The sequence below is a fragment of the Hyaena hyaena genome, unplaced genomic scaffold (genome assembly GCF_003009895.1).
Source record: "Hyaena hyaena isolate Hyena2069 unplaced genomic scaffold, ASM300989v1 scaffold_18, whole genome shotgun sequence".
Classification (NCBI taxonomy): Eukaryota; Metazoa; Chordata; class Mammalia; order Carnivora; family Hyaenidae; genus Hyaena; species Hyaena hyaena.
The window spans coordinates 6820704-6845866 of NW_024080649.1; the positions used below are offsets into that span (position 1 = coordinate 6820704).

The 25163-nt window shown below is 42.2% G+C and overlaps 2 protein-coding genes across 2 annotated transcripts in view; both read left to right on the top strand.

The window, feature by feature from the left end:
* The window catches only part of HYDIN (HYDIN axonemal central pair apparatus protein), a 346043-nt gene extending 329214 nt beyond the window's left edge, over positions 1–16829 (top strand). Inside the window, exons 83-85 of the mRNA XM_039223564.1 lie at positions 6046–6276; positions 13238–13462; positions 15240–16829. Of these exons, the coding sequence (XP_039079495.1) occupies positions 6046–6276; positions 13238–13462; positions 15240–15722 (939 nt within the window). The 3' untranslated portion in view covers positions 15723–16829. The remainder of the gene's footprint in view (positions 1–6045; positions 6277–13237; positions 13463–15239) is intronic.
* Positions 16830–22067: 5238 nt separating this feature from the next.
* VAC14 (VAC14 component of PIKFYVE complex) overlaps positions 22068–25163 on the top strand; it is a 100100-nt gene continuing 97004 nt past the window's right edge. Inside the window, exon 1 of the mRNA XM_039223175.1 lies at positions 22068–22235. Coding sequence (XP_039079106.1) covers positions 22132–22235 — 104 coding nt within the window. The 5' untranslated portion in view covers positions 22068–22131. The remainder of the gene's footprint in view (positions 22236–25163) is intronic.

Below are 25163 nucleotides of genomic sequence, written 5' to 3' on the forward strand. Positions count from 1 at the left end.
AGGGAGAGAGGCAAACCATGAGAGACTCTTGAATGCTGACAAAAACTGAGGACTGATGGATGTGGGGGGGAGGGGGGTGGGGCATGAAGGAGGGCACTTTGGGGATGAGCACTGAGTGTTATGTAGAAACTAATTTGACAATAAACTATTTGTAAAAAAAAAATAAATAAATAAAAATAAAAAAAAAAAAATAAAAAAAAAAAACAGTCTGCCATTCCTTAAATGGTTAAACATGGAGTTACCATGTGACTCAGCAATGTCACTCCTAGGTATATACCCAGGAGAAATGAAAACATATGTCTACACAAGAACCTGTACATAAATGTTCATAGCAGCATTATTCATAAGAACCAAAAAAAAAAAAAAAAAAACGGAAACAAACCAAATGTCCATCAACCCAAATGGATAAATATAATGGAATATTATTTGGCAATAAAAAGAAATGGAAATGAAGTACTAATACATGCAACTTATCAATGAACCTTGAAAGCATTATGCTAGCTGAACAAGCCAGTCACAAATGGCCATATATTGTATGATTTCATTTATATGAAATGTCCAGAATAGGCAGATCTGTAGAAAGAGAAAGTAAATTAGTGGTGCCTAGGGCTAGAAGAGATGGGTTAGGAGGAAATGGGGAGTCATTGGTAATGGACGCAGGGTTTCTTTTTGGGGTGATGAAAATGTTCTAAAATTGATTGTGGTGATACTTTCACCACTTTGTGGATGTACTAAAACCACTAAATTAATTGGGTGAATTATATGGTATGGGAATTGCATCTCAATAAAGCTGTTTCAAAAAAAAAAAGAAAGGAAATATGACACAGAAAATATAAGTCCAGAAGTTCTAATACCCATCTAATAAGAGGTCTTGAAATAGAAAAACAAAATAATAGAAGGAAGAAAATACTCTTCAAAATAAAGAAAAACTTCCAGGGCTGTTTAAGTAAGACTGAGTTTTCTAATTGAAGGGACCTACCAACTTACCAAATATGGTGAATGAAAAAAAGACTCAGTCTAAATATGTGAGAACAAAACTGTAGGAAACTGGGATAAAAATGAAATTCCTAAATGATTCTAGAGAAAGTAAAAGGAAATAATCACAATCACATCAGGATTCTCATGGCAATACTGAATACAAGAAGCAATGGAGTAAGCTATTCATAGATATAGAGTATTCTCAATCTAGAACCTTTTCCAAACAAAACTATTATGAGGGCAAAATAAAGACATTTTTAAACATGCAAGGACTCAAAATAACCTACCCATATATAATCTCTGTTTGAAAGAAGCACTACAAAATAAAAAGTTTTTTAATTAGCAAAATTTTTGAAATAAGTAAATGAATTCAAGAAGAAAGCATAAGGATACAATGAACAAAGAATCAAAATTCAATTGATAGGTAATTTCAAATAATTTTTGAAAGGCAACCTGAAACGAATATTTCCTATGACCTCAATATAGGTAATAGCAAGGGGAAGAATAAAATAAGGCAAAGAATTTTTTTTTCTCATTTAGTGGGAAGCAAATGGGGAAATGAAAGATATTTGTTTATCAAGAAAGGTAGGGAACTAATAGAGATAGCCATAAACTGTAGCTGTAAACAGAAAAATATAAGTAAATATATGTTTTAAAGTGTTAAGTAAAAATGACAAGGAACTCAGATCACAGAATCTCTTTACAATAATAAGTAGTAAAATTAACAACACAAAAGTTTTTTTAAAAAACAAAAGCACTTCTGCTTCTTTTTTTTTTAATAGTTTATTGTCAAGTTGGTTTCCATATAACACCAGTGCCCTCCTCCATGCCCATCACCCCCCTTCCCCTTTCCCCCACCCCCATCAGCCCTCAGTTTGTTCTCAGCATTCAAGAGTTTCTCATGGTTTGCCTCCCTCCCTCTCCCCCACTATTTTTCCCCTTCTTCTCCCCTATGGTTCTCCGTTAAATTCCTCCTAATCCTCCTATACGAAAGCACTTCTGCTTCTGATGATGATGGAATAACTACTATTCCCACCATAAACAACCATAAAACTGAACAAAATATCTGAGACACCCCTTCTTAGGCATTGGACAGCAGCAACATAATACTGCAATCTATCAAAGAGAAGAAAACCTAATGGAATGAATCTCCATAATTGTCCTGGCTCTCTGCCAAGGAACAATTTCCTGACTTTCGTGCAGTGAGCTAAAGTCTAAACTAAGCAAAGCACAACTGCCCCAGTGAACTGACAATGCAGAAATTAGAATTTGGTGCAGTTGAAATAGCTGGTTTCTATAGGGTAGGAGACGGACAATGCATGGAGTGGCAAGATGTCAGGGGAAAGAGACAAAACTCTGTGTGGGGAGTTCCCTTCATAGTCTTTGGCTGAGAGCTGTACTGCATATGCACAAAATGAGACTACATGAGATTTATCAGAGAGCAACTTCTAAAGGAGGTTGATAAAGGTGCAAAGATACATTGATCAGTCCTGGGGAACATTGGAGGTTTGCCTTAGCCAGGGTGGAGAGATTGAATTAACATCTCATTAACATCCTAGGAACCCTATTGAAATACCAGTAAGGCCCAAAGAAAGGACTATGTCATTAGGATAAGCCTTTAAAGAGCCTAAAACTAAGCACTGGCAAGATCTGTAGGAAGGACAAAATTTGGAGACTGAATCCCACCAAGCTGGAAGGTCTTGAAAAACACCTTGAGCTTTCTATAGATATGCTCTAACAAAGACAAACCTACACAAGCTTAAGGTGATAAGTCAATGATTGAACTGCCCCCTAGAATAAAATCAACACTCTTACATGGAAGATAACAGAATTCAGACTCTCTACAATGATCATCGACAATGTCCAGTATACAAACAAAATTACTAGACTCATAAGGAAGCAGGGGAATGTGACCTTATAGTCAAGAAAAATGCAGGCAATGAAAATGGACTCCAAAATGGGCCAGATATTGGATTTAGCAGACAAAGACTTCAAAGCAGCTATTATAAACATGTTCAGAACTAAAAGAAAATATTTCAAATGATCAAGTACAGACAGATAAGAAATCTCAACAGAGAAATGGAAACTATGTTTTTTTTTAAAAAAAAACCTAAATGGATATTCTAGAATAGAAAACAACAGTAAACTGAAATAAAATTTTAACTGGATGTGCTTAACAGCAGATTGGAGATGTGAAGATTTGGTTAACTTGAAAGAAATCAATAGAACGTTTCTAATCTGAATAGAAAAGAGAAAAAAGATTGAATAAAAATATTAATAGCTTTAGGAACCTATGATAAAATATAAAATTTTCTAATTCATGAGTAATATGAGTCCCAGAAGGGAAGAAAGTGAGAATGGAGCAGAAAACTATTTAAATGAAATTGCTGAAATTTCCCTAATTTGATTAAAAAAACAAAAACAAACCAAAAAGGATTTACAGATCCAAGAAACTTGGCAAACCTCAAGCAGAAATACAAAAAAAAAACCCCATGGTATACAAGACAACCATGTCTGTGTACATCAGAGTAAAACTGCTGAAAACCAAAAAGAAAAGAAAAGCTTAAAACATCCAGATACAAAAGATCTAACAAGAAACAACAATAAAAATGACCTCTGACTTCTCTTTAGTTATAATGGAAGCCATCTCCAAAACGCTGAATTCTATCAACCTAGAATTCTTTATTCACTGAAAACATCCTTTAAAATGGAGATATTTTTGGAGAAAAGAACATGAGAGAATTCATTCCCAGCAGACTTGCTTTAGAGAACAACACTCTAAGAGGTATTCTTTGGTCTGAGGAGAAATAATACCAGCTAGAAATTTTACAAGCTAGAAATTTGGGTCTAATGGAAGGAAAGAGAGCACTAAAAATTAAAAAATGGTAAATAAGTGCATATACACACACACATACACATATGCTGCTGCTTCTTAGAACTTTCTAAAAATGACAACTGACAATTTATAGCAAATATGATAACACTGTGAGGTGGGTGTTCTTATGTGTGTAGAAGTAAAAGATATGACAGCAAAGGCACATAATATGGAGTGGTTAGGTCAATAAAATTATACTTTAGTAAGGTAGGCGCACTTGCCAAATTGGAAGTGTGAGTAAGAAGCATGAAGGGTCAGTTATAACGTGGGAAGTGATAAAATACTGACTCACAATAAATTTGACAAGTTAAAAATTCATACTGTCAGATGCAGAGCAACCAATAAAACTCTATTATTAAAAAATACAGCTAAGAAGCCAGTAGAGGAAATAAAATACGTTCCAAAAGACTGTATGTTGAGGGGCGCCTGGGTGGCTTAGTCAGTTAAGCGTCCGACTTTCGCTTAGGTCATGATCTCGCGGTTCGTGGGTTCGAGCCCCGCGTCGGGCTATGTGCTGACTGCCAGCTCAGAGCCTGGAGCCTGTTTCAGTCTGTGACTCCCTCTCTCTCTGACCCTCCCCTGCTCACGCTGTCTCGCTGTCTCTCTCTCTCCTAGAAATAAATAAAACATTAAAAAAAATTTTTAATAAAAAATTTTAAAAAAGACTGTATGTTGAGCCAAAAGGAGGCAGAAAAGGAGCAACAGAGAAACAAAATAAGTATTTAAGTAAACCAGTAAATAAATAAGACAAAATGGAAAATAACCAGCAAGAAAGCAGACTTCAACCCAAACATAGAAATAATTATTTTAGGGCACCTGGGTGGCTCAGTCAATTGAACATCTGACTTCAGCTCAGGTCATGATCTCACAGTTTATGAGTTTGAGCCCCGCATCCGGCTTGCTGCTGTCAGCACGGAGCCTGCTTGGGATCCTCTGTTCTTCTCTCTGCCCCTCCCCTGCTTACACTATCTCAAAAATAAATAAACACTTTTTTAAAAAGAAGAATTATTTTAAATGTAAAAGGCTAAACACTCCAATTAAAAGACACAGTGACAAAAACCCTCTAAAGCTAAATACAGGAAGAAGTTAAAAGTAAAAAATTAGGGACACCTGGGTGGCTCAGTCGGTTAAGTGCCCAACTCCTGCTCAGGTCATGATCAACCCCTGCATCACAGTGAGTTCGAGCCCTCCGTTGGCTCTGTGCTTACAGCTCAGAGCCTGGAGCCTGCTTCAGACTCTATGTCTCCCTCTTTCTCTGCTCTTCCCGACTCATGCTCTGTCTCTCTGTCTCTCTCTGTCTCTGTCTCTCTCTTTCTCTCTCTCTCTCAAAAATAAAAAAAAAGCATTTAAAAAGAGGAAAGAAAATAAAAAGATCCGTAAAGAACTATTACTGCATAATAATAATAAGATAAACAACTCGAAGTATTAAAAAGGGCAAAAGACTCGAATAGGCTCTACTTCACAGAAGTAATGTGTGAATAATCAGTAAGCATATGAGATGCCCAGCATCATCAGTCACCCGGGAAAAGAGCAGAAAAAGGTGAGCAGCTTACCACGTCAGTTGCAGGGATGAGGGGACAATGTACTGCAGTCACAAGGGTGGGCTCTGGAGTCCGTTCAACTTGGTGCAAATCCTGGCTCTGACACTTCTCTCTACATGTGACCTTGGCAAGATAACTTTGCTAAACTTCCGTTTCCTTGGCTTTTAGAACACAAAAACAAACCGTGAGGGGAATAATAATGTTGCCTACAAATTGTGTAAGTTAACTAAGTACTTCTAGTGGCTGGCACACAGTAATCATTCATTAAATGGTAGCTGCCACCATTATAACTATAAGTAGTATTGTCTATTCCAACAGCAACAGGCATAGGAGTGAAGCCCACGACAGCATGAACCTCTCCAGGCCTTACTTGTTCCCCAGAGCCAGCTAGCTATTCCCCTGGGACACCTTTACCTTCAGCACTAGACAGTGCTCCTCCAGCCTCTTCTGAGCCAGAGCAGGACACGGAAGGAAGGAGAAAGGCTGACTGGTAGAACTCAGACAGGGTGGGAGTGCCAGTGTCAGCCTGGCACCCGTGCTGCATGTACCCAGGCGCTGCTAACAGACAGAGGAGCTCCTTGAGACAGCCAAAGACCCTCCGCTAACACCTCTCCTCTGCTTTCCTTCCTCCCCCTCTCCCTACAAACCCAGGTGATCTTCCGAAACGAGGTGACCAGTGAGTTTTTATACTACATGGTGAGTTTCAGGGTCATCCCTTCCGGCGTCATCAAAACCATTGAGATGGTGAGCCCCGTCCGGCAGAGCACATCAGCCTCCATCAAGGTGGAGAACCCCCTGCCCTATACGGTGACCTTCTCCATGGAATGCAGGGTCCCTGACATCAGCCTGCCCACCCAGTTTGTGGTGCCTGCCAACTCTGAGGTATGACCCTGGCTACCAGGGCCCCCCTGATATCTGTAGGGTCTGCCTGTAGGGTCTCCTACCTCCCTGAAGCTGGGTCAGCCCCTGCAGTGAGAAGGCAGGAGATGGTACATTAGCCACACTCCTGATCTGTCCTCTCCCCTTCTGCTCTTTGGTTCGGACATGTAACAGGCACTTACTAATCATGAACACTTGCCTGTTAGACGCTCGTTTGCTTTGTTCAAACTGAAAGCTTTTGTGTTTCTTGCTAACCATAAAAGGTAACATAGGGGCACCTCGGTGGCTCAGTCAGTTAAGTGCCCAACTCCTGCTCAGGTCATGATCTCATGGTTTGTGGGTTCGAGCCCCACGTCGGGCTCTGTGCTGACAGCTCAGAGCCTGGAGCCTGCTTCAGATTCTGTATCTCCCTCTCTCTCTCTGCCCCTCCCCTGCCCACACTCTGTGTTTCTCTCTTTCAAAAATAAACATTAAAAAATGTTTTGTAATTGTAAAGATAATGTAGAGTGTATGTGGTGAAGAGGAAAGCAAGGGATAAAGTAGTGTATTGAGTGAACAGCAGGCACTCTCGTATATATGATTGCTTGTGCACAGACCGCTTCAGGAGAAACGCACAACCTGGAAGACATGGCCTGGAAATCTGGGCTGATGTGGAGATGAACTTTCTTTTGACTCTGTTCAATGTATGGTTCCAAACTCTCACTGTCTAGATTCCATCAAAATCCCTTCTGTTTCTCCAACTTGAGCCCACCTGCTTATTCTCTACACCTATCCTAGCTCTTCCTTACCCTTCAAAACCCCAAACCTGTTCTGTTCTTCAGAGACCCTCCATGCCCTTTATTTTATGTTTATATTTTTCATCATGAAATATAAAATCTACACCAAAAAGTAGGTAAAACATGTATATACATATAATGTATTAAAACACATTCACTTAAATAACTATGAAAGAAATATCTGTATAATCAGTACCCAGGCCAGGAAATAAAAAGTTGCCACTACCCCAAAAACCTCTGTCCCTACTCGCAGTACCATCCCTTGCTCCTAAACGTTCCTACTAACCTTATTTTATAATAATAATTTCTTGCTTTTAAGCCATATGGTTTAGGTTTGCCTATTTTCAAACTTTATACAAAAGAAATCATACTAATTGCATTGTTCAGAGTTTTACGTCTTGCTCAGTATTGTGTATTCTGACAATCTTCACATTGATGCATGCAGCTGAGGTTCATTCATCCTCACCAATGTAGAATATTCCATCAAACAACTATACCACAATTTAGATATCCATTCTATTGTGGCCATCCATCTATTGTGGCTTCAGTGTTTGGCTATCATGAAAAATGCTGTCATGGACCTTACTGCACAAGTGCCTTCCTGATGGACATGGCATGTTTCTCCCCAGTGTACACCCAGGAGTAGAATCACTGAGTCACAGTGTATGCATGCCTTTCACTGCCAGCCAGGAGATAATCTCCAGTCAGCAATGAGAGCTCACCAACTTTTGGCATTGCCAGATTTTTAAAGGTTTACCAATCCAATAAACTAATGGCTCCTTGCGGTCTTAATTTACCTTTCTACAAACAGATTGGCTTTGGTTGGGTAATAGTCTGTGTAGATTTGCCTCTGTGCTCATGAGCGAAAATGGACCAGTTTTCCTTTCTGGTACTCTTTGTCCAATTTGAGTGTCCATTCTGCCAGAGATAGAAAAAGAACCGGGGATTTACCTGCTTCCTCACTTCTGTGAAAGGGTCTGTAAAAGATTTAAATTATGTGTTCCATGAACCCACAGATGAAACCACTGAGCCCTGGTGTTTTCTTTGTGGGAAGATGGTCTGCTACTGATTTGATTCCTTTCATGAGTTATTAAACTATTTAGATTTTCTGTTTCTTCTTGAATCAGCAATGAGAGCACGTCTGTTTCATCCATATATTCACAATATTGGCATAACATTGTTAATATCCTCTTACTACCTTTTTTATGTGACGTTCCTTTTTCATCTCTAATATTGGTTGTACCCTCTATTTGTCAGTCTTTCTAGAGCTTTCTCAGTATATCTTATATTCAAAAAGGTATCTTTTGATTTTGTTGGTACTCTATTATATGTTTGTTTTCTAGCTGCTTAATTTCTGCTCTTTTTATTGTTTCTTCCTTTCTGCTTTCTTTGGGTTACTAGTGCTTTATCTAATTTCTAAGATGGATGCTTAGTGCATTAACTTCTTGTCTTCTTTATTTTCCAGTATGCACATTTAAGATTATAAGTTCCCCTCTAAGTGCTGCTTTAGCTGCAGCGTACAAAGTTTTACATGTACTTTTTATCATTAAGTTCAAAAATGTCCTAACTTTGATTATTATCAATACTTCTTTTTTGACTCATGGGTTATTACAAGTGTTTTTTGTTAATTTCCAAACATGGATTTTTCTACATGCTATTTTATTTATTTTTTTTTTAAATTTATTTCTAGGAGAGAGAGAGAGACAGCGTGAGCAGGGGAGGGTCAGAGAGAGAGGGAGTCACAGACTGAAACAGGCTCCAGGCTCCGAGCTGGCAGTCAGCACAGAGCCTGACGCGGGGCTCAAGCCCACGAACCGCGAGATCATGACCTGAGCGAAAGTCAGACGCTTAACCAACTAAGCCACCCAGGAGCCCCTCTACGTGCTATTTTAAAATTATGCTGTGGTCAGGGAATATATTCCATTTTATTTCAGTGCTCTAGATTTTGTCTAGACTTGCTCTATGGCCCACTATGTGATCTTTTCCTTAATCTTCCATTTACTTTTTTTTTCTTTTTTTTTTCTTTTTTTTTATTTCTAGGGGAGAGAGAGAGAGAGAGACAGTGTGAGCAGGGGAGGGTCAGAGAGAGAGGGAGTCACAGACTGAAACAGGCTCCAGGCTCTGAGCTGGCAGTCAGCACAGAGCCCGACGCGGGGCTCGAACCCACGAACCACGAGATCATGACCTGAGCGAAAGTCGGACGCTTAACCGACTAAGCCACCCAGGCGCCCCCCATTTACTTGTAAAAAGCATGTGTTTGCCATTTTGGTGTTAATTCTCTGTCCCCTAGCTGATATTTTGGTCTGCTTGTTTGGTCAGATTTAAGAGCATGTATTAAAGTCACCACTGTGACAGAGGATTTGTCTGTTTGTCCTTGTACTTCTGTCATGTTTTTGCCTTATATACTTTGAAGCTATATTACTAGTTAAATTAAAATCATAATACCCTCCTGGTGATATTCTTTTAAGACTTGATAGTCTCTTATATTCCTGTTCTTCAAGAGTATCTTGGTTGTTCTTGGCCCTTTGCAGTTCCATATACGTCAGCTTGTCATGTTCTTCCAAAAAAATTAAATTATCGGGGTGCCTGGGTGGCTCAGTCGGTTGAGCGTCCGGCTTCGGCTCAGGTCATGATCTCGCGGTTTGTGGGTTCGGGCCCCGCGTCGGGCCCTGTGCTGACAGCTCAGAGCCTGGAGCCTGCTTGGGGTTCTGTGTCTCCCTCTCTCTCTGCCCCTCCCTTGCTCATGCTCTGTGTCTCTCTGTCTCAAAAATAAACTATAAAAAAATTTTTTTAATTAAATTAATTGTTAGGATTTTGATTGGAATATTTTAAGAATATATTACCTACCTGTTGATCCATAACAAATTATCCTAAAAATCAGCAGCTTAAAACCACAAACCTTTATTATCTACGCAGTTTCTGAGGATCAGGAATCCACGAGCAGCCGCTTAGCTGTGTAGTTTGGGCTCAAGGTCTTTCATGAGGATGCAGTCAGTAGTCAGCAGGACTCCAGTCATCTCTAGGCTTGAGTGGTGTTGGATAACCTGCCTCTAAACTCACTAATGTGGTTGTTGGAAAGGCTTAGTTCCTTGCTGGCTACTGGCTGGAGGCTTCAGTTCCTCATCACATACACCTCTCCCTCCAGGTGCTTTCAACATGACAGCTCACTTCCTCTAGAGTGAGTGATCTGAGGGAAGCTGAGAGAGCAAAGGAGAGAGAGCCCACACAACACAGAAACCACAGTCTTTTCCACTTCATCTCAGAAGCTATATGCCATCTGTCTGCCATATACTAGGGGTCACACAGACCAGCCCCGGTACAACATGGGAGAGGATGACACAGAGTATGAATAGCAGGAGGTGGAGATTACCAGGGGCCATCTTGGAGTACATCTGTCACAGATAGAATTCCAGTCTGTAAATAATAGCATGAGCTATTGAGATTTCCAACCCATGAGCAGGTCTCCATTTATTTAAGTCTTCTTTTTTTTTTACTTTATTAATTTCTTAAATTTACATCCAAGTTAGTTAGCATATAGTGCAACAATGATTTCAAGAGTAGATTCCTTAATGCCCCTTACCCATTTAGCCCGTCCCCCCTCCCACAACCCCTCCATAACCCTCTGTTTGTTCTCCATATTTAAGAGTGTTTTATGTTTTTGTCCCCCTCCCTGTTTTTATATTATTTTTGGTTCCCTTCCCTTATGTTCATTTGTTTTGTATCTTAAAGTCCTCATATGAGTGAAGTCAAAACATATTTGTCTTTCTCTGACTAACTATCCATTTATTTAAGTCTTCCTATTTAATTTCTCTCAACAATATTTTTTTTCAGTTTTCTATTAGAAGACTTACTCATCTTTTGTTAGATTTACGTCTAATTTTACATACTTTGAAACTATTGTAAACGGTATTATTTAAAATTTTGTTTTCTATTTGTTGTAGTAAATAACAATATAATTGATTTTTATCTATTGACTTTGCCCCCTTTTTTTGCTTTTAAAGTTTCTTATTTTAATTCCAGTTAGTTAACATACAGTGTTATATTCGTTTCAGGTGTACAATACAGTGATTCAGCGATTCCATACATCACCCAGTGCTCATCACAAGTGTACTCCTTAATCCCCATCACATGTTTTCTCCATTGCCCCACTGCCTCTCCCTCTAGTAACCATCACTTTGTTCTCTATAATTAAGAGTCTGTTTCTTGATTTGTCTCTCTCTCTCTCTCTCTCTCTTTCTTTTACTTTGCTTGTTTATTCTGTTTCTTAAATTCCACATATGTGTGAAATCCTATGGTATTCGTCTTTCTCTGACTGACTTATTTTGCTTAGTGTTGTACTCTCTAGATCATGTACTCTGTATATCATGCTGCTATAAACAGGGTTGCATGTATTCTTCTGAATTAGCATTTTTTTATTCTTTGGGTAAATACCCAGTAATGTGATTGCTGGATCATAGGGTAGTTCTATTTTTAACTTTTTGTATATTGACTTTGTACTCAACCATCTTATATAATTCACTTATCAATAATGATAACTTCAATTATAGATTCTTGAATTTTCTACATGTACCATGATATCATCTGTAAATAATTACAATTTTGTTCAAAGTTTCACCATTTATTATGTGTGTTAGGTTTCTTATAGATACCCTTTATCACATTAAGGATGTCCCCTTCTATTCCTAGTTTGCTATGAGTTTTTTTTAACACTATGAATGGATGTTGCATTTTATCAAATGCTTTTACTACATCTATCGAGATGTCCATATCATTGTTCTCCTTTTAATGTGTCAATGTGGCAACTGATTGATTTTTTTAATGTTAATCCAACTTTTCATTCATGGAAGAAACCCAATTTTGTCATGTAATATTTTCTTCTTTATATATTGCTGGATTCAGTTGGATAACATTTTTATGAGGCACATTGTATATATGTTCGGGGAGAGACTGGCATTCAATTTTCTTTTCTCCTATTAGCCTTGTTAGATTTGGGTATAAAAATCATGCGAGGTGAAGTACGTTCCCTCTTTTTCTCTTCTCTGGAAGAATTTGTGAAGTACTAGATTGTCTAATAGAACTTACAAGTAAATCTTTATGATCCTGGAATTTTGTTAAGGGAAACCTTTTTTACTATTGATTAAATGTCTTTAATGGCTATAGGAGTATATAGGTTTTCTTTATCTACTTGAGTTTGTTTTTATAAGTTATATTTTCTATACATTTGTCCATTTTCATCTAAACTTTTAAGTTGTGGTAAAATCATCTACAAATTTATATTATATCCTTTCCTGTTAAATATCTACAGCAATTCTAATGATATCCTCTTTTTATTCTATTTTTCAATGAGAAGAACTAGTTCTTTTTAAAAAGAAACAATACCTACTCATGATAACAACAAAATTTTAACTATACAAAAGTATATGGAACAGAAGATTAAAGTCCCCAAATTCCATTTCCCTCACCTTAAGATAACTACTGATAACAATTGGATATATATCCTTGCTGTCTCTTTTCTATACCTGAACAGATATATTCTTCTCCACATAAATGAGCTTATGCTTTACATAATTTATGGAATCTCCTACCTTTTACTTTCAATACCATCAACACCTTTCATGTTAGTGCTTATAGCTCTGCCCCTTCCTTTTCAGCAGCTACCTACTATTCCACTGATGTGGATAAACTATCACTTATTTAGCAATTTCTTACCGCTCACTCATTTGAATTGTTTCCCTTATTTTGTTACTATAAGCAATACTCTTTGGTTCTTGTTTTGTTTTGTCATGGGTGAAAACAGAAGAAGGAGAAAACCTTCCCCAAATGAAGGTAGAACCCAGGAAGCCATTCTGAGCTTGGCTGCAAGCAAAGAAGGAGCTGCTGACCTTCAGCCCTCCTGCCGACAACACCACCCCCATTGCCCTGAGTGTGCTTCTCAAAAGAGGACCAGTATCCCTTAGATTCAAGGAGATTCCACATATATAAGTACCTCTGGGGTGTTTCTAGGGAAATCTAGAAGGGGTACAGGGGAGAAAGAAGGGTGGTTTGGACAAAGATTCCTCGGGCTCAGAAGTAGAGTGAGCATTTTCTTGTGAATCACCATTTCTGCCACCAACCTGCTCTGAGGTCACTGGGTAGCAAGGGATGGGTCAGACTCTCAGCGTCACAGGAGGCTCTGTCTTCTCTTGCAGGGCACATTCTCATTCGAATTCCAGCCCCTGAGAGCTGGAGAAACCTTTGGGAGACTAACACTGCACAATGGTGATTTGGGTTACTACCTGTATGAGCTCAATTTGAAGGCCACGCCAGCACTGCCTGAAAAGCCCATCCACTTCCAGACTGTTCTTGGCAGCGGTCAGAGCATCTTTGCCAAGTTTACCAATTACACCCGGCAGAAGACAGAATACTACTGCAGGGTGAGCAGCCACTGCCCCACACTCGGCCCTTCCCTTGCCAGGAGTCTAAGCTTAAAACTAATAGGAGGACAACACACCGGGTGCAGAAATGTGAAATGCAGAGAGAGTCAGGTGCTTCATCTAGCCTGGAAACTCCCAGGTAGAAATAAACAGTATCAGACCTGGGTTCTTAACAAGGTAAGGTGGGGATGAGGGGTGGCAGTGGCTTCCCACAGCATGTGCAGTGGTCACTAAAGGAGACAGTAGAGCTCAGTGATCATGAGCAGAGGCTGTGAAATCCAACAAAGTTGGATTTGAACCCTGACTTCACCACTTACTCTTTGTATGAATAATTTACTTAAAGCTCTCTAACCTTTCTATAAATGGTAACAATACCCCAGCCTCAGAGGACTGCTTTGAGACTTTTAAAAGGTGCATATAAAACCACTTTCATAGAGCCTGGCTCATAGTAAATGCTGCATTTACTATTACTTACTATATCAATTGCAATACAGGTTTAACTACTGAAACAGAAGCCCAAAATAACAACAAACTAAAAGCTATTCCTCTCTCAAATAACAGTGTGAACATAAGCAGTTTGGGCTGGAATGATAGCTCCATGCCATAAGGCATCCAAACTCTTTATGCCCTGATGCTCTTCCCTCTGTAGAGAGTTGCTTTGATCCACAGGGGTCAAGAAAGCTTCCCATGACGTTGTGTTCCAGCCAGCTACAAAGGGGAATGGTGGGAGCTGTAGATATCCTTTCTACTCATTCCCTTGAACAAAACTGCATAAGACCACACCTAGCAACAAGGGGATCTAAGAGTGTAGCCTTTGCACTGGGTGACCCTGTGCCAGTTAGCATCAGTGGGTCCATGGCTATAGTCAAGAGGCAAAGGCTCTTTATCAGTCATACCAGTCAGGAGAAGCTAGGTTACACTGCAGTAACAAACAGCCCCAACATCTTAGTGGCTTAAAACAACAAAGGTGTGGGGCGCCTGGGTGGCTCAGTCGGTTAAGCGTCCAACTTCAACTCAGGTCATGATCTCACAGTTTGTGGGTTTGAGCCCCGTGTCAGGCTCTGTGCTGACAGCTAGCTCAGAGCCTGGAGCCTGTTTCAGATTCTGTGTGTGTGTCTCTCTCTCTGACTCTCCCCTGCTCATGCTATCTCTCTCTCTCTCTCAGAAATAAATAAAAAACATTAAAAATAAACAACAACAACAACAACAACAAAGGTGTGTCCCTCACTTGTGCTGTCTATCCAGTGAGGGTCAGCAGGGAACTGTTCATCACAGCCATTTGGGGATCCAGGCTAAACAGCAACCACCAACTCTCTGTTTCCGGTCAGAGTGCCAGAGGGGTGAAATTGCACTGGCAATTGAATGCCCTAGTGTGCAAGTAACACCTTTCACTTCTACTCACAACTAATTGTCCATAACTAGTCCCACCCATCCATGAGGAGCCAGACTGTTTGGTCTTTCATGGATGTGAGAGAAAAGAAGAGCCAGATGGGGGAGTAGCCTCAATGAATGCCACACAGGGGTAATCCAGCTTTGTGTCTCTGGACAAGTTATTTAACATCTCTTGGCCTTGATATCTTTGTGATAAAACAGGGATAATAATTAGTATTACCTACTCTTCAAGGGAGTTTTAAGGGCACAACATTTTATGACCTGCCTGGCCTCACACAAAGGTAGGTTGCTTGATGTCTGATAGTGAGGGGCCAGAGAAGGGACCAAGCTGCTGGTGTGCTCTTTGGGATCCCGTCTGAACTAAATGCATGTGTTCCTCTTTCAGACTGACTGTCAGGACTTCCACACGGAAAAGGTCATTAGCGCTGCCCCAGGGGCTCAGGGAGGAAGTGAAGTCAGCGTGGAAGTCTATTTTGAGCCCAGCCACCTGGGTGAGACCAAGGGCATCCTGATGCTGTCGTCGATTGCAGGCGGGGAGTATATTATCCCTCTCTTTGGAGTGGCTCTGCCCCCCAAGCCTCAGGGTCCCTTCCTGATCCGGGCCGGGTACAACATAGTCATCCCTTTCAAGAACATTTTCTATCATGTGGTCACTTTCTCCGTCATTGTGGAGAACCCAGCCTTCTCTGTTCGCGCTTTAGACTCTGTACGATCCAAGAAGATCAATAATATCACAGTCTCTTTTGAAGGAAATCCATCTGGCAGCAAAACACCCATCACCAGCAAGCTGATCGTGTCCTGTCCTCCCGGTGAAGGCAGCGAAACAGGCATTAAGTGGGTTTATTACCTGAAGGGGATCACCCCTTAGTGGTAACTAAGGTCACTTACATCAGTGAAAAGTCATTTACTCAGCCTTAATATCTATGTATTATTTACCCTGGTGAAGCACAGAGAAAATATCAGAATTCTATAGGCACTGTTTAATCTCCTCATTCAATTATAAGGGCACTTATTTCCATATTATATTCATTCCAAATATATATATATGAAATACATATATATTCCATATTAATCATGGTAATTACAAACAACAGGGCTATACTGTACTTTGCAAAGGCAAATCTCTGAATTTAGTTTCTAATCGTAATCCCAAAGCTCAAATAATAATCCCCATTTTTAATAAGATGACACAGATATGACATTCATGACCTCCTGTCATATAGCACTTAGCAGTACATGACACTGGGGCACCACAGTTGCTTTTTAAAATCCAAAGTGGCTTCAAGAGCCCTTAGATATGATTCTATTTTGATATGATCTTTTATTCTGCTTTCACATAAAAGCCAAATGAATCACCATTTTCACAATGATAACAGATAACACTTGCACCATCATTGCAGGGGCAAAGGCTGGGGGTGCTCCTTCCGTCTCTGAATCCTGTTTCCATTATACACAAGAAAGTTCTCACTGAAAGCCAGGTCCTGGAGAAACGCTGAGACCCCAGCTTCCCACCCCCATCCTCAGCTCTGTGCATAGCAGTCAGCCTGTAGCATGGTGATTCTCTACCCATCTGCACATCAGAATCAGCCGGTTCTGGTCCACACTCTCTCACCCAAATTCTGACATAATCAGCCTGGGGAGGGATGTGGACATCATTTTCTTTTTCAAGCTTGAACAGCAGAGTGGAGGACCAGTGCCACAGATCATATGCCCATCTGGCCCTTGGTGCAGCAACTGAGTCAGGAATCTACTTCCAGGGGAGGAACACATCCTAATTTGATATGTTTAAACTGCAGCCGTTTTGTATGCACATCAAGGCTGAAGTCTAAGTCAGTGCCTTTCTTAAGAGGGAGAGTGCTAGGGAGGAGTGGGATGCCTGTCTTAGCCCAGGCTCTGGCTCTGGTCCTTCAATGTATATTAATAGAACCACTTACCTGTTGGAGCCACCTGATGAAATAAAGATGATTGCAGACTGGCTGTGGAGTGGCTCTGTTTCTGCACACACGCGTGACCGCCCCCCTCTCGGTCCTCCCCACTTTGCATCCCCTACAGCCAACCTGCAAGAGAGCAAGAAAGCATGAAAGGAGATGACCCTTTGGGAATGAATGATCCAAAGAAGGCATTCTGGAAAATGTTCCCTGGAGCGGCAGCAGCAGCAGCACCTAAAAATTCACTAAAAATGCCAATTCTCACGGCACACCGAGACCTGTAGAGTCAGAAAGTCCAGGGGTGTAGCCCAGCAGCGTGCGGTTTAACAAGCCCTTATTGCTTTCAGAGGTGTTGTGTTTTTTTTTTAATGGAGGGAGACTCTTCTAATCCTTTTGTACCTCCCCACAACTCTCAGTCCAGCCTACTCTGCACACAACGAAAGTATTTACAGGACTACACGTAACAGTTCATTTGTATAACCGCCAAAGATGCTGCTAACAGGCATAGACAAAAATAAGATGATAGATTCTCCAGATGGTTAAATGAGCAAAGAATGCACTAAGCAGTCATCTGAGAGGATGTGGAGATCAGTGAGCACGTGCTAGCAAACACCCAGAGTCTCATTAAACCAGTGCTTTTCAAGTTTTAGTATCAAAGTCACCCAGAGGGCTTGCTGCTAACCCACAGGCTGTCTGGCCCCATCCTCAGAGGGTCTGATTTAGGAGTTTGGGGCAGGCTCAAGAACTTGCACCTCTGCCAGGTTTCCAGCGAGACTGTTGCTGCTGGTGCGAGCACACTGCCTAGCACAGCTGTGGAGGCTCGGCTGCCTTGCACCAGCACTGCCTGGGAACACTCTAGGACTACAGGAGCTTGGGCCGCCCCAGACCTGCTGGATCAGAATCTGCATTTTAAGGCATCTCCAGAGGGTGATATGCACAGTGCGGCTGAGAGCAGCTGCCTCAAAGGCACCTATGGAAGCTGAGCCTTTGTGCAATCCACAGCCCTGGTCCTCTCCATTAGGGCCCAAGAAATGATTCTCACCAACTCTGCTTATGACCTAGCCAGTGAAACCCTCCTTCCCCAAAATGTCCATTCTCCCACCCCCTCAGCAGTTGCATAGCTGGGGGATGGGGAACAAGTGGCCCGGCCACCACCTTCTTTAAGGGGCACCTTCTCAACAGTTTGAAACCTAGTATGATAGGTGGTTTTAGACAGAAGAGCTACAGCAAGCTGTGTGAAAGTCGCTACAACACCAGAGGTCGGAGCACTGTGCGACTCACCTTGGGGACTCCTCCAGCTGTGAAGGTCAGCACTTTAATGTGTTCTGTTGAGCTGGAGGGCTCCCAGCCACCGACCCAGATGCTGGCTGTTACAGAAACTGGCCACTTCCCAAGTGTCACCACCAGCAAAATGGTAGGTCAATTCCCCGTACCTCAGCCCTGCCCCAGCTCTCCCCAAGCCACTGAGTCTAGAGCCCACAGCCTCATAGGCCTGGAGTGAGGAGGCAAGCCCTTCTACCTGGGATCAAAGCCCAGCTCAGACCCTGCCCTAGCATGACCCCACTTCTGGCATGACTCGAGATGTGGTACATCTCTTCCCTTGAGGTTGTTCTCATGCTCCCTTGGCCTCAGGAAGGCAATAACAAAATTGTTTCATTTTGGCAAATTTGGAATGGGGAAGTAGCTCAACAGAGGGCTGGAGGAGAAGCTTGGTGGAAATGAGCATTCTGACATAAGCTAGTGGAAGTTACCTTTGAAAGGATACCTTCTCAGCAACGCAGACCAGGAGACATCTCATTGTTGGTGTTCAGAAGCATCAGGCTGAGGTACACACACAATTCCAGGGGGCATTTTTTAAAGTTTATTTATTTTGAGAGAACACAAGCAGGAAAGGGAAAGAGAGGGAGAGAATCCCAAGCAGGCTATGCACTGACAATGCCCAACATAGGGCTCAAACCCATGAACCGTGAGATCGTGACCTGAGCTGGAATCAAGAGTTGGATGCTTAACCGACTGAGCCACCCAGGCACCTCTCCAGGGAGCATTTGCACAGAATACAACGTGAAATGGGGCCCCTGATGTTAATCAACACAGAGGCCGTGGTAAGTGTGGCATCCTGTCTAACCTTCTTTGGGGAAGACTTGCTTTGGGTCAGGGGTGACAATATTATGATGTCATGAGGGATTGCCAGGTACCAAGTATGGGATTCACCCTCAACATGTTACCCTGAAACTCCAGCAAAATTACATTGCTGTTGGAGAAACTACTTTGTACAGTTCCAAGATTTGGATACAGTTTCTCACAATGCCCACCAGCATTCGCTTGCTAGGATGGCTATAACTTATGCAATAACAACCAGGCATCACATGGCTGCAGATGAGTGACAACTCTGAACTGTGTGTGCAACCAGGTGTATCAATCATCCACTAGTCTAGAAAGAGTCTGAGCGTAGCGTTGCCTGGCCAGGGCTGGGCAATAGGGTCAGGCAAGTAAGCATGCGGAGAAGGCAATGGTGGCCTTGGGCTTCATTCTTAACACTGCTGCCAGTACAGTAATGCATAAATAACCTTAATTAGTTGGCATTTTCCAAGATAGCAGAGAAAAGAAACCACCTTTTTTCCTCAGGAATTTCTGAACTAAAGGTGGGACAAAGCATTGGCTTGGGCCTTGAGTAAAAATCTGGTTTCTTAGCAACCTAGTCCAGAACATGATTTCAGGTGACAAGAGTTCCTTCTAGTAAAAACATTACTGTTTCAATTATTAAAAACTGTATCTCATTATGACCCTTGGGAAATTCAGTTCACCTTTAAGAAAAAGCCAAACCAAACAGCAAAAGAAGCAGATGAAATATTACATTAGATATGGGTCCAGTGGAAACGAATACACACTGGAGAAATAGATCCAAATCATTCCCCCAATTTAATTTTCTTTCATGAACTTGCATCAACCCTTATCAAAATCCTAAAGACATAAACTTTGCAAAGACATTTGGAAAAGTCCTTACCAGCACTACTTGGTATCAAGGTAAGAGGAGGAAACTATTAAGCAAACAAAACATTTTCTCTGGAGAGGAATCTCAATCTGGGGCAGTTTCAAATTGGTGGTGCACCCACCTTCATTCACCAGATTGTGTCAGCAAAGGTTTTTGTTTTTATTATTTTTTTATTTTTTACAAATAGTTTAGTATCAAATTAGTTTCCACATAACACCCAGTGCTCATCCCCACAAGTGTCCTCCTCCATGCCCATCCCCCCCCACATCCATCAGTCCTCAGTTTTTGTCAGCATTCAAGAGTCTCTCATGGTTTTAAAAGCTGTGAAAACTTCACCAGTACAAGAAAACACTTTATTCACAGATTTTTCTAGACAAACGTCCTCCATGACTGACTGAGTTTGGGGTTAGCTTTTGTATTTGTTTTTTATGGCTGCATAACAAATTACCACAAATCTAGCAGCCTAAAACAACACAAGTTTCTTATCTCACAGTGTTCATGGATCAGAAGTCCAAAATTAACTGACCTGGGTTCTTGGCTCAGGGTCTCACAGGCTGAAATCACAGCTGCATCTTTCTCTGGAAGCTCAACTAAGAAAAGATCCACTTCTAAGCTCCCTTGGTGTGTTGAAGAAATTCATTTCCTTGCAGCCCTATGATTGAAGTCCCCACTTTCTTGGCACAGACAACCCTCAGGAGACTACTTTTGGCAACTAGAGACCATTCTAAGGTCTTTACCCTGTAGTCCATCGTAGTAACTGTTTTTATTGTGTACTCTTCAAGGCCAGCAGGAGAATCCCTCTGCCACTTCAAATGTCTTCCACTTTTAATGCCTCATCTGATTAGGTTGGACCCAGACAAGATAATCTCCCTTTTTATTAACTCAAAGTCAACTGATTAGAGACCTTAACTACACCTACAGAATCCCTTCTGCTATATAACATAATTGTTTGACATCACATTGTATTTGCAAATCCTATTCACACTCAAAGGGCAGGGATTACCCAGAGGGGTGGGAATCTTGGGAGCCGTATTGGAATTCTGCCTACTATATCCCTTCACTTGTGTCCTATAGATTACAATCTATGGATTGAGGATAAGACTATTTTCCACTTTGTTCTCAAATTTGCATGAATATTTTCCACTCATTAGAAAAAGTACCATCATGTGTTATGTTCATATACTCTTGGGGCTCCACTGTGATCTAGCCCTTGTCCTAAAATCCCTGTCCACTATGGAAGCCTAATGAGGAACTCTGTCTGATGGATCTCCCTGTTAGCCACAATACCTGCGTAGAGTGCTTTTTAAATTTTTACCACATGGCTTCAATTTCTGTTCCACCATTTAGAGTGACACTCAAAGCACTTGGAGGGCTGCTTCACAGCGGATCCATCTGGAGAATGGCACTCAGATTTGGGACTTCTGCTTCCTGTAACCTAGTCCTCTAAGTATCTAAGCATGGTAAACACACCCTTCCGAGTCCCAAATGGTAGGGTGACAGTCACTATTGGTACCTGAGATTCTTGGTAGTAGACAGGTAGCATTGTTTTTAATTGAGAATTTATTTGAATATGTTTTAGAAACATAAAACTATTCACACCACGATCTTAGCACATAAGCAAGACTAAAGTAGGAATTTAAGATTTTTGAAAGGAAGTTGATTGGAGAAAAATACTTTTTTAACAATAGCACAAGTGTCTAGAATATGGCGAAAATCATGACGGTATTCCTCCCATGTAGGAAACTGCCATATGCGAAACTGGTGACTAAATAGTAAATGAACTGGTGTATTCAGTAAGTATTTTAGTAAGTTACGCTATGTGAGTCAGGTTCCATGAGCCCTTTCGTGCTCACAAACATACACAGAAGCCCACCACGCTCCTAGCCGACCACGTGGGAACTTGAGCGCGTGAGATACGCGTCCCACGAAACATCCCCAACCACACGCGAGTGGAGAGGTGCGGAAGGCGGGAGTGAGGAGAGGAGGTAGAGCCTTGTGGGGGCGTAAGCATCCCACCTGCTGCCTGCGTGCGGAGGCGTGGCTGGCGAGGGGCGGGGCCTCGAAGCGGAAGGCGGAAGCGGTTACAGAATCACATGATCCGAATAACATGGCGGCTGCCCCTTGAGTGCTGCCAGTGCCGGGCGGGAGCGGGTAGCGTGAGCGCTTGGGCGGCCGGGAGCAGGTGTGCGGGGGCGGGGTCCAGGCCCGGGTTCCGAGACGGCGCGCGGCGGTAGAGCTCGGCAGGCAGGCGCGAGGCGGTGTGGTCCATGAGCCGGCGCCGGAGGCAGCGCGGAGCCGCCCGGGCAGCCGCGGGCTGAGGAGTCGCGGGGCTCCGGGGAGCACCCCGAGCTGCCACCATGAACCCTGAGAAAGACTTCGCGCCGCTCACGCCCAACATCGTGCGCGCCCTCAATGACAAACTCTACGAAAAGCGGAAGGTGGCAGCGCTGGAGATCGAGAAGTAAGAGCCGCGGGCCCCCAGGGTTGGGCGTGGGGAGCAGAGCCGGGACACCGCCCTGGCTTTGCAGGGTTCCTGCTGCTCGGGGGAACTCCTCACGCCTTTCTAGCCAGCTTTAGGCCCTTAGCGCAGTGCAGATTAGGAGTCCCAGCTTTGCTTCCGACGGGCTGTATGAATTGGGCCAAGTTCTTTAACCTCCGGGTGTCCCAAAGGACTAACGTGCAAATGAAGCGGCAGAGCCTGTGTGTAGTGCTTAGCACAGTGCCTGGCACATGGCGCGTCTTCAGTGTGGTCTCTGTCCAAAACCAGCAAATCAGAGAGGATCCTCTGCGATGGAAGGGAAATGGGAAGCATGAGAATTTGCTAACGATGCCCCATTTCTCACCCAGCTTCTGAGAAGTGAAAGGGACTGTTAGGTGACCAACTGGGGAAATGAGATCTGGACATCAAAACCTCAAGACTCAGAGGCATGTTTATTTTCTCTCTGCCATATCACCCTTCCCTGTGGGTGGAAGTAGGAATAATTTGACCTTTCTTGCTTCTTTGGCCCTATTACATGTATGTGTAACCATGACCAGACATTTTGCTTTATCTCCCAAAGTGCGAAGCTAGGGGTTCAACTGGGAATGTTTTATTAAGATGTTCTGCTACTATTTTACATTTGTAATTTACCCCCCAAATTTCTGCGATAAAGGCAGGTGGGTGGGTGATTTCAAAAGAGTGGAAAGAAGCAGGCCATGAAACTGGAAGAATACCAAGCTGGGAGCCGGGACACATGGATTGTAGTCCTGCCTGTACCCTGTCCAGTAGGGTAGCCACTGGCCATGCATGGCTATTTGCATATAAATTAATAAAGATAAAATAAAAACTACAAATCCAGTTTCTCAGTCACACTACCCATATTTCAGATGTTCAGTAGTCACATGTGGTTGTTGGCTACCATAATGGACAGTATAGGTCTTAGAACATTTCCATCACTGCAGAGTGTTCGACATCTCCAGTCTAGTCCACGGTGTGACACTCATTCTTCGACCTTAGGGAATTGCTTGACTCAGGATTTCATAACCTCAACATAGTTGACATTTGGGGACAGCTAATTCTTGGTTGTGGTGGGCTGTCCTGTGCGTTGTAGGATTTTTAGCAGCGTCTCTGGTGTCTACTACCCCCTAGATACCAGTAGCAATCCCTGAGCTGTAGCAGCCAAAAATGTCTCCAGACAGTGTCTCCAGATGTCACCTGGGAGTGCAAAATCATGCCAGTTGAGAACCACTGCCTTAACTGCTTTGGGTTTTCCTTTCCTCCTCGACTAAAGGGTTTGGACTTTGTTAAGAGGACTCTCCCATTCAGCAGTAACATTCAGTATGTCCAAAACCAACTAGCTTCTTCTCTCATAAAGCACCACGTTCTTCATCTGTTTCCGAACTGCTTCTTGCCTATGCTCTAGTTCTCACTAATGCTCGCAGGTCTTAATGATGTGTATCACTAAACAGACGAGGAGACTCAAGAGCTGATGTATAGACATGGCTCCATGTCTATGGGTTTTATTGGCTTTGAAGCTACCTTGACACCCGATTTTGTCCCGCATGCAGTCTGCTTCTCAAGAAAGTCTGATTTTTACCATAGCTTGAGGGTCCTTGAATAGAGGTATTCATCTCAGCATCACTCTTGGCTCCAGCACAGCCCCTGTAAGTGCTTTCACTCTGCACGCTGTTCCTTAAGGATTTTGTCATTAACGGGGTTCTTGTTTTTATTCACCTTTGCCCTTGATTGCGGAATTCAGAGAAACCTCTGGGCTTTAATTGGACTATGGACTCCTGAAGAGCCGAGACCCTGTTTTATTTATCTTCAGCCCTTGGCACAGCATTTCACGGTTGGTGTCAGAGTGAACGCCCATACATTTTGGGTGGGGAAATAACGTTGCAGTTGAAGAACTTTGCTACCCAAAAGTGTAGTCCACAGACTAACAACATCAGGATCACCTGGGAGTAAGGGATACTCTAGCCTCACCCCAGACCTGTGGATCCAAATGTGCATTTTAAAAAAGACCCCTGGGGGATTTGTGTATACATTAAAGTCTGAGAGCATTGGTGTAAAGGGCTCTCCGGTCTGTTTCTGGCCTTCTACAGCTGTATGTGGAATAAGGAATGCCTGGTTTGATATTTTCCTCTGAATATATGTATCACAAATTGCTTAGGGACAGATAGTGACTTACTTATCTGTGTTTCACCAAGAGCTTTCTGGTGTCTCTGTTTATAAAGACACATTATTGGATGAGGACCACACACCTTTATGACCTCATTTAACCTTAATTACCTCCTTAGAGATCCTCTCTCCAAATACAGTCACAGAGGAGTTTAGGGCTTCAACATATGGATTTGGTGTGGATACAATTCTATCCATAACAGTGATCATTTAAAAAAAAAAAAAAAGTGATCATGTGTAAAGTGCTATCTGCCCATTTGGGGAGAAGAGGATAGTAAAACTTCCCTTTTTGTGGTCGTTGCACATATTTGATCTCTTTATTTTGCATGGCTGCAAAATTTGAGCTAGATAGTAGCATTTTACAGATGAGGAAAGAAGCTCCTTGAGGTTAAATAATCTTCCCAAGGTTTCACAGCTATAACCTGGATTAAAACGAACAAACAAAAAACAGGTTCATTGGTCTCAAAGGCTTCCCCACTACAGTGAACGGTTTTCCCTATCAAGAAGGAAATTTCATACTTGAGCATCTCTATGGTTGTTTTACCTGCAACTTTTCTAGTGTCGTCTGCTCAGTTGGACAGAGCCAGTACTGCATGCGATTTTCCAGTGAGGGATTAAAGTTCATAATAAGAGGAGAGTGTTTTCTCTTGATGACAGGCCTCTCAAACACTAAAAATGCAGAGAGATGGATGCTTGGCTCAGTTGAAGTATCTTGGACTCTAGAATCTC